At 57.9% G+C, this 12,854-nt stretch overlaps 1 protein-coding gene across 1 annotated transcript; it reads left to right on the top strand.

Moving 5' to 3' along the window:
• Nucleotides 1–211: 211 nt before the first annotated feature.
• Nucleotides 212–9,954, top strand: NOP53 (NOP53 ribosome biogenesis factor). The gene is given in 13 exon segments (XM_082438388.1): nt 212–278; nt 281–554; nt 1,302–1,366; nt 3,200–3,308; nt 3,952–4,151; nt 4,500–4,570; nt 5,709–5,804; nt 7,091–7,195; nt 7,267–7,470; nt 8,195–8,370; nt 8,598–8,664; nt 9,398–9,474; nt 9,571–9,954. Coding segments are annotated over 13 exon segments (1,557 nt in total). The 5' UTR covers nt 212–226; the 3' UTR covers nt 9,632–9,954.
• The last annotated feature ends 2,900 nt before the right edge of the window (nt 9,955–12,854 follow it).

The raw sequence follows: 12,854 nt of genomic DNA, 5'->3' as shown, positions 1-12,854 counted from the left end.
TTTCTTTTTTAAGAAAATTAGATTTTTAAAAAATTCAACAAATTAAAAATGATACTCATATTTTAAAAGTATTCCTAGGCGGCCGGGAAAGGTATTTCGCCTAGGGCTAGAGCCCCAAACCTACAACCTGGGGCGGACCGGAATCTGCAGAAGAGGGAGGAGCCATTTATCCTTTACCAAGATCGTAGCCTCCCCGCCCCTTTGCTGCTCCAGCTACCCTACCAAGATGGCGGCCGCCGGAAGTAGGTCACGGGAGGGGGCGGGATTTCGGCGCGCGCATGCCCAAACCGGATTTCCGGGAGCCGGAGAGCAAGTTCTTCCTTTAACAAGATGGCGGTGGGAAAGGGTGGTGGTGGCGGCGGGCAGTGCTCGAAACGCGAGGCTGATTCCGGCTTCCTGGGGCTGCGGCCCACTTCGGTGGACCCGGCGCTGAGGCGGCGGCGGCGAGGCCCAAGAAATAAGAAGCGGGGCTGGCGGCGGCTCGCTCAGGAGCCGCTGGGATTGGAGGTCGATCAGTTCCTGGAGGACGTGCGGCTGCAGGAGCGCACGAGCGGGTGAGTGGGGCGGGACTGCGGACAGCTGGGCCACGTTCTGTGTGGCGGGGTGCGAGGCCGAGCTGCCTGGAGGGACTTCCGGGGGCCTGGGAGCCCCTGTCCGGCACCGCTGGGGAAGCCGAGGGGATGGACTGGGAACTCCGGGTGACAACCTGGGGGACTTAATAGGGTCACCGGGTGCAAGACGCCCAGTTAAATTAGAATGCAGGTAAACCACAAACACTTTTCCGGTATCAGTACGAACCATGCACCCAGCCTAGTTTAGTGCGTTTTTTTTCTTTTTTTTAAATTAATTAATTAATTTATTTATTTTTGGCTGTGTTGGGTCTTCGTTTCTGTGCGAGGGCTTTCTCTAGTTGCGGCGAGCGAGGGCCACTCTTCATCGCGGTGCGCGGGCCTCTCACTATCGTGGCCTCTCTTGTTGCGGAGCACAGGCTCCACGCGCAGGCTCAGCAGTTGTGGCTCACGGGCCCAGTTGCTCCACGGCATGTGGGATCTTCCCAGACCAGGGCTCGAACCCGTGTCCCCTGCATTGGCAGGCAGATTCTCAACCACTTCTCCAGCAGGGAAGTCCTAGTGCGTTTTAAGTAGTAAATTCTGCAAACTGGAGGGGTCCCAGGCGGGAAGATCGTACTTGAATGAGCATAACAGGAAAACTGAGCCCGAGAGGTTAAACCTGCTCCTTCCGCAGCTTCGTGCCCCTCTCCCCCACATGTATGGCTGACATTCTGAATTTCCATCTCCCAGTGGCTTGATATCAGAGGCCCCCGATGAAAAACTCTTCTTCGTGGACACTGGCCCCAAGAATGAAGGTGAGGAAGTGTTTTTGTGGCGGGTGTATGGCGATGATTAGTCCTTGTTGAGGCTCCCTCAGCCTCTATAAGGATCTGTGTTAATGACGTGGCTTGGGTGGCAAAGACCTGCAAAAAAAGGTCTTTACTACATAAACAAGAGGACCTGGAATGAACAGAAAGCAAGTTAGGGACTAACCTAAAGAACTCATTTTTTTTTGTGAGGTTTCAGAGAGGTCTCAATGCCCAGAGAATCCAGTCGGGATCTGCCTTGTTCAGTAGATAATCATAAATCAGGAGGTCTCCGTTAATTTGCAAAAAACTAAGTCAAGGACTTGCTGTAAGGAATCATACCTGTTTTACTCAATAAGATGTTTGTTCTTTAATGAGAACAAAAGGATCAACTTGAATAAGTTGGTAAGAGACTCCTCTTGACCCGCTTGCTTTAATTTGCCAAAATGCAGGGTCGGGACCTTCTAAAACAAGTGGAGGAGAAGCAAGTTAGGGTTTGCTTTAGTGAGTAATAAGGTTTACTGTCAATATCTGGAAAAACAGACGAAGAATAAGCAATTTGTTTTAAGGAGGGGCTAGAAAAGCTAAGGGGTCCGTTTTAACCGGAAAGCCGATAGCTTTAATGAGCAAAACGTCAGGCTGCTGTAACAGCAGGGTGGCCTTTATGAGCATGTATGAGATCAGTCAAGGGATCTGGTCTAAGGGAAATGAAAGGCCCTCTTGGGGGAGAGCGGTCTTTGAGTGAGCAGGTAAGGAAGGGGTATTAAAGAGGTTGACTTTCACAGGAGTGAGGAGATCTGCCTTGTGAACAGAAGGGGAAGGCAGGGAGCTGCCCTGATGAACAGGCGAGGAAGTCGTTACAGATTCTGCTTTAGGTTTTAAAAAAAAAAAAAAAAAAGTAGAAGGATAACAGTGATTGCACGCTTTCTCGGGTGATCACTGCTGTGGGATCTTGAAATACGATGGACCCTTGAACGGTGCAGGGGTCGGGGGCACGGACGTTCCATGGGGTCGAAAATCCACGTGTGATTTGTAGTCGGCCCTCTGTACCTTGGTTCCACATCTGTGGATTCGACTAACTGCAGATCGTATGTTCCTGTACTATTTGCTACTGAAACAAATCCTGGTATAAGTGGACTCCCGCAGTCCAAACCCATGTTGTTCAATGGCCAGCTGCAGTTATTGGGTTGGCCGAAAAGTTGGTTTGGGTTTTTCCGTAAGATGTTATGGCAAACCCCGAACGACGTTTTTAGTCAACCCGATACATCTCCGCCTGATCCTGTGAGGTAGGCATTAAACCTCATTTTGGCAGCACAGAGGAGCAAAGTCACTCTCATGAGGTCCCTTAGCAAATGGAAGGATGCGGATTCCATCCTAGTATGTTTTGTTCTAGAGTTCTTTTTACTATTTGGCTTTAGAAGTAAAAGCAGAAAATGCTGTTGTGCTAAGAATCGGTCATCTTGGGTCCTGAGTCCAGCTCCCTGGGCCTCATGTCGCCTGACCACCTGCTTTCTTTCTTGTTAGCGTTAATGGTTCTGTGGCCACTTCCCTGTTGCCTCTGGAAGCCCCTTGTCTGCAAGGCTGTGGGCCTGACTCCTCTGTGTCCCCAGCACAGGGCTGCCTCCAGCTGGCCCCGGAAGTGGGTGTGGTGTGGGGAGTCACAGCTTGGGCACCCTGGGCCCTGCCTTTGCAGGGGCCTCTTTCCTCAGGTGGGAGCCTGGGGCCTCCAGGTCTGTACTGGGATGCAGGTCTCCAGGGGAGCTGGAATGAGGGGAGTGGGAAGTTGGTCTTGGGTAGTGAGGAGGCCTGAGGCCTTAATTCTTTCCTTTCTCCCACCCCCAGAGCTGAACAAGAAGAGGACCAAAGGTCAGAAGAAGTCGCTGCTTCTCAAGAAACCCCTTCGGATCGACCTCATCCTAGAGAACACATCCAAGGTCCCTGCACCCAAAGAGTGAGTGTCCCACCACCCCCAGACCCTCCTTCTCCTCTGGTTCTGGCCTCACACCCTTCTGTGCAGGCCCTACTCACTTCCTGACCCTAAAGGAATTCTGGGGAGGGAGGGTGATAGGTGAAGGGCGCTGGAGGGGAGGATGGGGTCGGATTTGCGCTTTGGAGAGCGGATTGGGGGCAGTGAGGCTGGGGCCAGGGCGCTGTGGCTGGGCGGGTGAGGATGGGCCTGGACGGGGCCGAGGGCTGTGGGGATGGAAGGGGGGGGCAGGGTGGGCAGCCACGGCCAGGGGGTGGGTCAGGCAGGGCTTAGTGACTGACCCCTGAAGTGGGGGTGGGGCGTGGACGGCTGATGGGGTGGACAGTGGGGCGACGCTAAGGTTGGTTTTGAAATGGTGTGTGCGGTCCCTGGGAGACAGCCAGGGCAAGGGCCCCAGGGGCTGTTGTGTTGTCAGGTCTGGGGCTCAGGAGAGAGGCCTGGGCTGGGGGCAGACGTGGGGAGATGGTCTCCGAAGCTGCTGGATCGAGTGAGGAGTAGGGGAAGCCTGAGGAGGCCCCCTGTGGAGGGAGGAGATGCTGGGCTGCCTGGCGGGGGCAGGGGGAGCCCGCCTCACCCGCTGCGCCTGCGCCGCTTCTCCCCGGCCCAGCGTCCTTGCCCACCAGGTCCCCAACGCCAGGAAGCTCAAGCGGAAGCAGCAGCTATGGGAGAGGCTGGCAAAGCAGGGCGAACTGCCCCGGGAGGCACGCAGGGCTCAGGCCCGGCTCCTCAACCCTCCTGCGGCCAGAGCCAAGCCCGGGCCCCAGGACACGGTCGAGCGGCCCTTCTACGACCTTTGGGTCAAAGACAGTGAGTGTCCCTGCTGCCGCGCACCGTATCTGAGGGGGGCGCCCTGCGGGCGTTGCTTTGAGGGTCTTCGGCCGAGTCAGGTGTCTTGAAGTGGCACCGTTTTCCGGCTCGTGCTCCCCTTTTCCAAGTGGCCGGCTCCTGCCCCTCCGCCTTGGGTCTCTTCTGCTTTCTGGACCCCCTCCACGTGCTCTTTGCCTGGCATTCGAAGCCCTTTGCGGTCTGAGAGTCAGTCCTTCCCGGGCCGTCTTCCGGTCAGTGCTTCGGTGCCATCTTAAGGGAGGAGGGCTGGGAGGGAGCCCCTCAGGGCCCCGATGTTCCCCCAGCAGCCGCCCCTCGCTGCCTCCGCAGACCCTCTGGACCGGCCCTTGGAGCGCCAGGACCCTTTTTTCCTGGAGCAGACCAAGAAGAAAGGTGTGAAGGTGAGAATTCGTCAGAAGGGCGTCCCGGGTGATAGGGGTCAGAGCCCGGGGCTGGGGAGCGTTCAGGCCGTGGGGCCTCAGCGTCCGAGCCCGACCGGCCTGTGACCCGGAGCCCACTTGCTGGAGCCGGGCAGGCAGTCCCGCCTCCGGGGCACAGAGCAGAGTGGTGGCAGGTCAGTGGGACATGCTTTAGGGAGGGGAGGGAAACCTTCACTGGAAAGAAAGATGGTACTAAGGGACCGGAGACCTGGTGGAGCGAGCGAGCCTGCAGAGGTGGGAGGGCAGAGCCTCCAGCGAGGGGGGGCTGTAGGGTGCGGAGGCCCGCTGGTCGGGGGTGGGAGAAGGCTGCGGGGAGCCCTGTCCTAAGTGCTTTTGCCCACGGGAGTGGTGGGGTTGTGGGGTGCTGTGAGGAGGCGGGACAGGTGGGGGCGGGCACCCCGGCACGGGTGGAGGGGGCGACCCAAGGCAAGTCCTCGGGCAGAAGCACCCAGCCTGGCGGGCAGTTGGCTGTGGGGAGGGGCAGCGGGCGTCAGGGGCGACCCCCAGGCTTCTGCTGGAGACGGGGGGCCTCTGCTGGGGTGGAGGCCGGCCGGGCAGGGGCGCGGCAAGTCCGGACGGGGAGCTGCTGCTCAGAGCTGGGTGTGCACTCGGGGCCCCTGGGGGTTTGTTAAAGCACAGGTTCTGGTTAGCGGGTTTCAGGTGAGCCCGGGGCCCTGCGTTTCTCCCAAGCTCCCGGGGGCGCAGGGCTACACTCTGAGTGTCCGTCAGCCCTTGTCTGCGGTGTCCTGCGTTGACAGACGCAGAACCTCGTGCCCTCTGCCGAGCACAGCTGCCGATCTCAGTGATGGCCTGATGACCGTACCGTACGGTTTTGCAAGTCTCACCCCTCCCCACCGCTCTGGCGACAGGGACCCTACTCAGGAAAGGCAAGCAGGGTCCCTGCGTGCTCGTCCTGGGGTTGCTGCGCCCGCGGTACCAGCTGTCCATCGTTCCGGATGCCGCAGGCACCTCCTAGCTTGAAGGCCGTGCGCCGTGCTGAGGCCTCTGCCGCCTCCCGGGCCCGGGGTCCCAGCACTTGTCGGAGCTTGAGTCATGGCGCTCCCGGGCCTTACCCTTTCTTGGTCTCGTCCTCCTCCAGCGGCCGCAGCATCTCCACACCAAGCCCTCCCAGGCGCCTGCCGTGGAGGTGACGCCCGCGGGAGCTTCCTACAACCCATCCTTTGAGGACCACCAGGTACGCCGCCCCGCCAGGCCTCTCAGTCGGTGCTTGGCCGCTTGGTCGGCGTGCCCTCCCAGGGCTCGTGGTCCAGTCGGGGAGACAGACCTGTTCCCGGACAGTGATGACCCAGAGTGGGCAGGGCTGGGATGGAAGGGCACGGGGGTGGGCATCAGACCCAGCCTTGGGAGTCAGGGAGGGCTTGCTAGAGAAGGGGGCATCAGAGCTGAGACTGGGGGCAGTTTGTCATGGTAAGAGAGGAAGGAAGGGGGGTGTTCCAGGCGGAGGGAACAGCATGTGCAAAGGCCCAGAGATGGGTGAGACCGTGGCACCTTTCAGGAACTCTGTGGGACATAAATGCAAAAGGCTTTCAACTGTTGGCAACAAAACGTGTGACCGAGTAAGCTTTGTGCAAGGGCGAAGGTAGTTTAGCAACAGGAAAAGCTGGTGGCAAGAGTCAGTGTTTATCTCACAGCCATCTGCTGGGTACAGGTGTCACGAACAGAGAGGGGACAACCCCCCGCCCTCTGGGAGCTCAGGTTCCTGGAGAGAAATCGAGGTCGCTGAGTAGACGCAGGTGCTACTGTGAATGCTGTTCAGCGTTGCTCACCGTGAGACAGACTCTTAGCTGAGCAGGGGCAGGGGGCCGCGTGCCTCTCCCGGGGAACAGCATCTACGGGAGCCGGCAGCGCTGCGCGAAGCACTGAGAGGACGAGGCCGGCCGCAGGCGGGGGAGCTGCGCGCAGAGGCTGTTGCTCACCGCGAGATGCTGTCTTCTTCTGTTTCTTTCTTTTTTAACATAATCGCTTTATCAAGATACGATTTCCACGCGTGTGATTCACCCACCTACAGGACACGATTCAGTGGTGTTTAGTACATGCAGAGTTGTGTGGCTGTCACTACAGTCAATTTTAGAACATTTTCATCACCCCAGAAAGAAACCTAATGCCCATCAGCTGTTACCCCCCGGTTCCCCATTTGCCCTGGTCTCGGGCATCCACCACTTCTTCCTGTCTGTGCGCGTGTGCCTGTTCAGGGCACTTCCTAGAAGTGGAACCCTGCAGTGTGTAGGGACCAGACTGTCCTTTAAGAGAATGGGCAGAGCAGACGGGAGGTTAGGGATTAGAAACCCCCTTGGGCCGGTGCAGGGAGGCCAGGGAGAGGAGGGGACGCCTGGGCCGTCGAGGGGGGTGGGCTGAGCCCTGGGGTGGGGGTGCAGGTGGGAGGTAAGAGGGCCGGGTCGGTAACTCCCAGGAGAGGCCTCCAGGGCCTGGGTCCTCACCTGCGTCCACGCCCCCTCCCAGACGCTGCTCCGGGCGGCCCACGAGGTGGAGCTGCGGCGGCAGAAGGCAGCAGAGCAGCTGGAGCGGCGGCTGGCCCCGCCGGCCTCGGAGCAGGCGGCCACGCAGGTGAGCCAGGCCCGCGCGCCCCCCTCCCCGCCCGCTCCCTGCCGTGCGCCTGACCCGCCCCCTCCCCCCAGGAGTCTGCCTTCCAGGAGATGTGCCAGGGGCTGCTGGAGGAGTCGGACGGGGAAGGGGAGCCGGGCGAGGGCCAGGACGAGGGGCCCGAGGCTGGAGGGGACCAGGCCGCGCGAGCAGAGGCCTCGCCCACAGCCGTCCGTCCGGCCTCCGCGGAGAAGAAGACGGAGCAGCGGCGGCGGCGGGAGAAGGCCGCCCGGATGCTGGTGAGCGCCGTGGGCTCCCGTCTGCTCTGCCCAGTCCCGCAGCCTGGTTTCTCCTGTCGGCAGCCTGCTTTTTTGGGCTGTTTGGGATCCTTGAAGCTGCTTTGTCAGCTGAGACCTAGTTCCTGGCATCCTCCAGATGCCTCTCTGGGCTCAGACGATGCAGTGGGGAACACGCCAGGTCAGGCCTGCTGCCCTGGTGATGATGTTCAGGTGGGGGGTGGGGAGGGTTTATGAACCACAGACAGAGAAAAACGGCTAAGGAAGGTTGTTTCAGAAACCAAGCGCTGGGCCTCCCTGGTGGCGCAGTGGTTAAGAATCCGCCTGCCAGTGCAGGGGACACGGGTTCGAGCCCTGGTCCAGGAAGATCCCACATGCTGCGGAGCAACTAAGCCCGTGTGCCACAACTACTGAGCCTGCGCTCTAGAGCCCACGAGCCACAACTGCTGAAGCCCGTGCGCCTAGAGCCTGTGCTCCGCAACAAGGGAAGCCACCACAATGAGAAGCCCGCGCACTGCAACGAAGAGTAGCCCCTGCTCGCTGCAACTAGAGAAAGCCCACGCGCAGCAACAAAGATGCAGCCAAAAACAAATAAATAAATTTAAAAAAAGAAAAGAAAGCAAGCACTGTGGCGAAACAGCTGCTGTGACCTGGGAGCAGGTGGAGGAAAGGCCCCCCGGGGCCGGGTCGTGCTCGGCCTGGCCTCTGACCTCGCCCGTCCCCGCAGAGGGTGCAGCAGGCTGCCGTGCGGGCCGCCCGGCTTCGGCACCAGGAGGTCTTCAGGCTGCGTGGGATCAAGGCGCAGGTGGCACGGCGGCTGGCGGAGCTGGCTCGACAGCGGGAGCGGCGGCAGGCACGGCGGCTGGCAGAGGCGGACAGACCCCGCCGGCTGGGGCGGCTCAAGTGAGACCTGGGCTGGGGGCTCCCTGGGAGGCCGGGAGGGGTCCAAATCCCCCATCTGGCACCTTCCTATCTTTGCTCAGCCTGGGCCCCTCCTGGGAGACCATCTCTTTCCCCCAAAGTTCCGTGTTCTCAACCCAACTGCCCAGCCTGTTGTTCCCAAGAGGGGTCTTTGGCCTGTGTCCTGGACCAGGCTGAACCCCCCCTCCCGGATGCCCCGAATTCCCCAGGTATCAGGACCCCGACATTGACGTGCAGCTCAGCTCGGAGCTGTCTGACTCACTCAGGACCCTGAAGGTACTTGTGTGGCTGGGGGGCTGGGGTGCTGTAGGGGAGACGCCCGTGCCTGGTGATGATACCCATCCTTGCTCCCCGCGTCCCCCAGGGACTATGGGCGACATCATGGCTGCCCCCAGGCTGGGCTGGTGGGGCTGAAGCCTGGGGGCTGAGGGCACGGGGCCCCGGGGGTGAGGGGCCCTCAGAAGGCCGTTCCTCCTGGCCAGGTCCCATTGTAGCCCCTGGTCTCCGGCCCCCACTCTCGGCGTCTTCAGTCCCAGAGGGGTCTTCCTAAAGCTCAAAATAGACCCTGTTCCTCCCCCACTCAGAACCTCCTGTGGCTCTCCAGTGCCTCCAGCTCCTCACACAGCCACGGACTCTGTGTGGTCTGGCGCGCCTTGGGGCTCCAGCCAGCTGTACTTTAGTGGGCCGACCGTGCACTCTTCTTCTGACCCCGCCTTTGCCCCTGCTGCTCCCTCTGCCGGCCACGCCCACTCCCCCTTCTCCAGCCTCCTTCCTGTTGCTTCTTCCAGACCCAGCTCAGGGCTGGCCCACGGCTCAGTACCTGTCACCCCATGAGCTCAGGGCCGGGCTGAGCCCCTGGTGTACGTGAGGCCAGACTGGGGGCCTTGGCTAATGGGGGGACTGCGGGGCTGACACCCCCCACCACCACCACACTGGACCCTGTGGAGCGGTCAGGGCCCTAGGGTTTCTGCCTGGCACCCGCTGAGGCCTCCCTGTCCGTGTCTCGCAGCCTGAGGGCAACATCCTCCGTGACCGGTTCAAGAGCTTCCAGAGGAGAAACATGATCGAGCCTCGGGAGCGAGCCAAGTGAGAGCCGGGGGCTGCCATGCGGGGCGGGCATCGGGAACCTTCCCGCGCCGGAGGGGCTTGAGGTCGCCGACTGCTCTCTTCTCCCTCCCCCAGGTTCAAGCGCAAGTACAAAGTGAAGCTGGTGGAGAAGCGGGCGTTCCGCGAGATCCAGTGAGCGGCACTCCCCTTCTCCCCGGTGGTCCCCAGCGGTCCCGGGGCCCTCCCAGACCCGGTCGCCGTGGCCAGTGATGGAGCGATGCTCCCTTGGCCAGGCCCGGGACAGGGTCAGCCTGCCAGAGCCGCCTGACCGCAGAGTCAGGCCAGGGAGGGTCCCCGAGGGGAAATGGAAGGGCCCAAACCAGAAGAGGGGGTGTCACGTGGATGAGGATGTGGGGCCCCGCACCTCTGTCTACCCTCAGCCTCCCCTCTGTCCCCAGGTTGTAGCTGCTGCGAGATGTTGGAGCCCCCGCCCTTCAATAAAGCACCTTCTGACCAACACCTCAGGCCTCGCGTGTGACTTGTCTCCCTCCTGGGGGCAGCTCTGCCTGTCCCCCTCTAGCACACAGGGATGTGGGTACCAGGGCCTTCGTCTCCACCAAAGCCTGCTGGGAAGCCAGGGCGTGGCAGAGGGCCTGTCCAGCAGAGGCAGGGTAGCTGTCCCGGGAGTGAGCAACAGCTTACAGAAGTAGGCAGAGGAGACGGGCCTGCCGCTGGTGGGTGTGGGAGGGGAGGGCTGCACTTGGGTTTCTGGTGGGGGGAGGTGGCCCATTGCACTGCAGTGACAGGCAGACCTTGACCGCAGGCACCTTGACTGCAGGCGTGTCACGTTCAGAGCAGCAGCTGAAGTTTGCTACCCGCCTATCCTTTCTCATCAAGCCTTCGCGACAGCCAGTTTAGGAGGGCTGGAATTATCTATCCCCGCCCCGCCCCCTTTTTCTTCGGCCGCACCCTGCTGCAGGCGGCATCTGTTACGTGAGGGCATCTGTTACGTGACCGAGATTGAACCTTCGCCCCCTGCCGTGGAAGCGCAGAGTCTTAACAACTGGGCCGCCAGGGAGGTCTCCATCCCTATCCCCTTTCTAAAGGTGAGGAAACAGAAGCCCATGAAAGGAGGTTGATCCTCCCCCCACCCCCACTTTAAAGGACTTAAAAACACTTATTCTACAAGTAATAAAAGACTGTGGTCTCACTGTAAGTCATTGATACGGTTCATATACATACCAGAGAAATGTGAACGTCACCCCTGACCTTTGCCCTCCATCCTAATCCTCTGCAGAGGTAGCCGTCTCTGCAGTTTGCTCTTAAGGGTTCCATCATGTTCCACGTGTGAGTCTGTTAAATTACATACATATACATTGGAAAATAGTGTTTTAATTTTTCTGTGTCTGGGATAGGATCATACCATATGTGGTTCTGTAACGTGCCGTTTAGCACATGTTGGGGAATTTATGACTGTGTAGGGTGCGTCCTCATTCTTTTTCTCAGCTGCAGAGAATTCCACTGTACAACCGTGCTGTGATTCCACTCACCCAGGCCCATATTGCTCCTGGTGAAGCTGGAGGGGATACCTGTGTACCTGTGCCGTTTCACATGTGTAGAACAAGTACCTGGAAGTGGATCTCTGGGCTACAGGGAAAGTGTATCTAAAAGGTCATTTGGATCCAGCCAAAATGCTCTCTGCATATAGGAGTCCCCCCCCTTGTTTGCTCATAGCTTTACTACGGTATGGTCTCACTTTTTATTTTATCGTGCATGGTTACCAGTAAGGTTGAGCACCTTTTCATATGATCACTGGTGGTTTCTTCCATGCTGGTTCAAATCTTTGGACCATTTTCCTCCTGGGCTGTTTTCTTGTTTGTTTATAGTAGCTCTTTATTTATTATGGGTCTGAAGACTGTCATACATGTCACGGACATTTCTCCCAGGCTCTTCCTTTTGACTTTGTGCATGGTATCTTGTCAGGAGTGTCCATTGCTTTTAGTTTTCTGTTAGTCTTTCTCTATTTTTTATCATGGCCTTTAGGCAGGTTGCTCCAGGACAAGATGTTTATAAAAATATAGCAGGCAATTTATAAAACAAATGGCTGAAGGGAGAGACTAACGTCAGAGCCTCCTCCTTCCCGCCACATCACAATTTAAGGAACTGTTCCTGCTGTTCCTCCCCTTCTCCCATCTTAAAAAGGACTGTTATACAGACAAGAAAACTGCAGTGTGTGTGTGTGTATAGGGGAGGGGGCAGAGGATGGTAGGTTGAGGTGCAAATGGAAGCCACTTGGTGTCTGCTAAAGCCTTAAGCCCCAGCCTTTGACCCAGTAACTTCATCCTGGGGAGGGAGTCTGAAGGAAGCTGCTGGAAAAAGGGAGGAAACTCTTAATGTCCAGAGATGGCCAGCAGAGCATCTGTCAAATGCTGGGTTACCCGGGGGATGGAGAGGTCCCAGCTACCCGAGGGCAGATTGTGCCAGCCGGGGCATTAGGCAGAGTCCTCAGGAAGTTCTCACTGTTTAATGTCCTGGGGAAATGCGTCTGTTCCCCTGTGTGCAAAAAACACGGGGTAACAGCAAAGACAGGTTTGTGGGTTTCCCTGCATGTCAATTACATTTCACTTCTGATTTTTACATTAAAAGAAAAAAATTAAAAATGCTGAACTCTAGTTTAAAGATTTGCAAGCTGCAGTGGTGCCCTGATGTCTGCAACTTCTTTTTGAAATGCATAAAGTAAAGGGGATGAACGGACAGATAGGGGAGGGACAGATGCCCAGATGCGTCATCAAACAAGTTCAGGGAAATGTTAACGGTAGAATCTAGGTGCTGGTGCATATGCGTGCTCCCAGGAAAACTCGCTTGCCTTTACCGTTTGAAAATCTTGCTAATAATTATTGGGAAAAAGCACATTGGGATTTAGCATGATGCTGATGGAGCCTTAAGGTTCAAAGTCAATTACTTGCACTGGTCCCTTCCAAGGTCCTACACCTCCTTTCGAACTTGTAACTTACTATTTTTCCTGTAGCGGGTCCCTCAAATTGTAAAAGCTTCGGGCACCACAAAACCTGAATCTGCCCAATTGTGGCATTAAAAAAAGTGAATTACCCACCAGTTGAGTGATGCCTGAATAAATGATAGTGCATCTATACTGCAGAGGGAGCTAGAGTTGGTTATTTAAAGGATGGAGGCCATCTGTAGGCAGCAGCCTTAAATTGTGGTTAAGAGCATGGACTTGGGAGCTAGAATCTTGATTTCAAATCCCAGCACCGTTACACACTAGCTGTGTGACCTCGTGAAGGTTACTTCACTTCTCTGTGCCCCAGAGTCCCCATCTGCAAAATGGACATAATGATAGTGCCTACTTCATTGGGTTATTCCAAGGGTGGCGTCTGCACACAGAAGTGCTTAGGACAGGG

The sequence above is a fragment of the Balaenoptera physalus genome (genome assembly GCF_965194825.1).
Source record: "Balaenoptera physalus genome assembly, chromosome: 19".
In the NCBI taxonomy this organism is placed as follows: domain Eukaryota; kingdom Metazoa; phylum Chordata; class Mammalia; order Artiodactyla; family Balaenopteridae; genus Balaenoptera; species Balaenoptera physalus.
The sequence above is the reverse complement of the archived record's forward strand: the minus strand, read 5'-3'. Positions and strand labels throughout refer to the sequence as shown.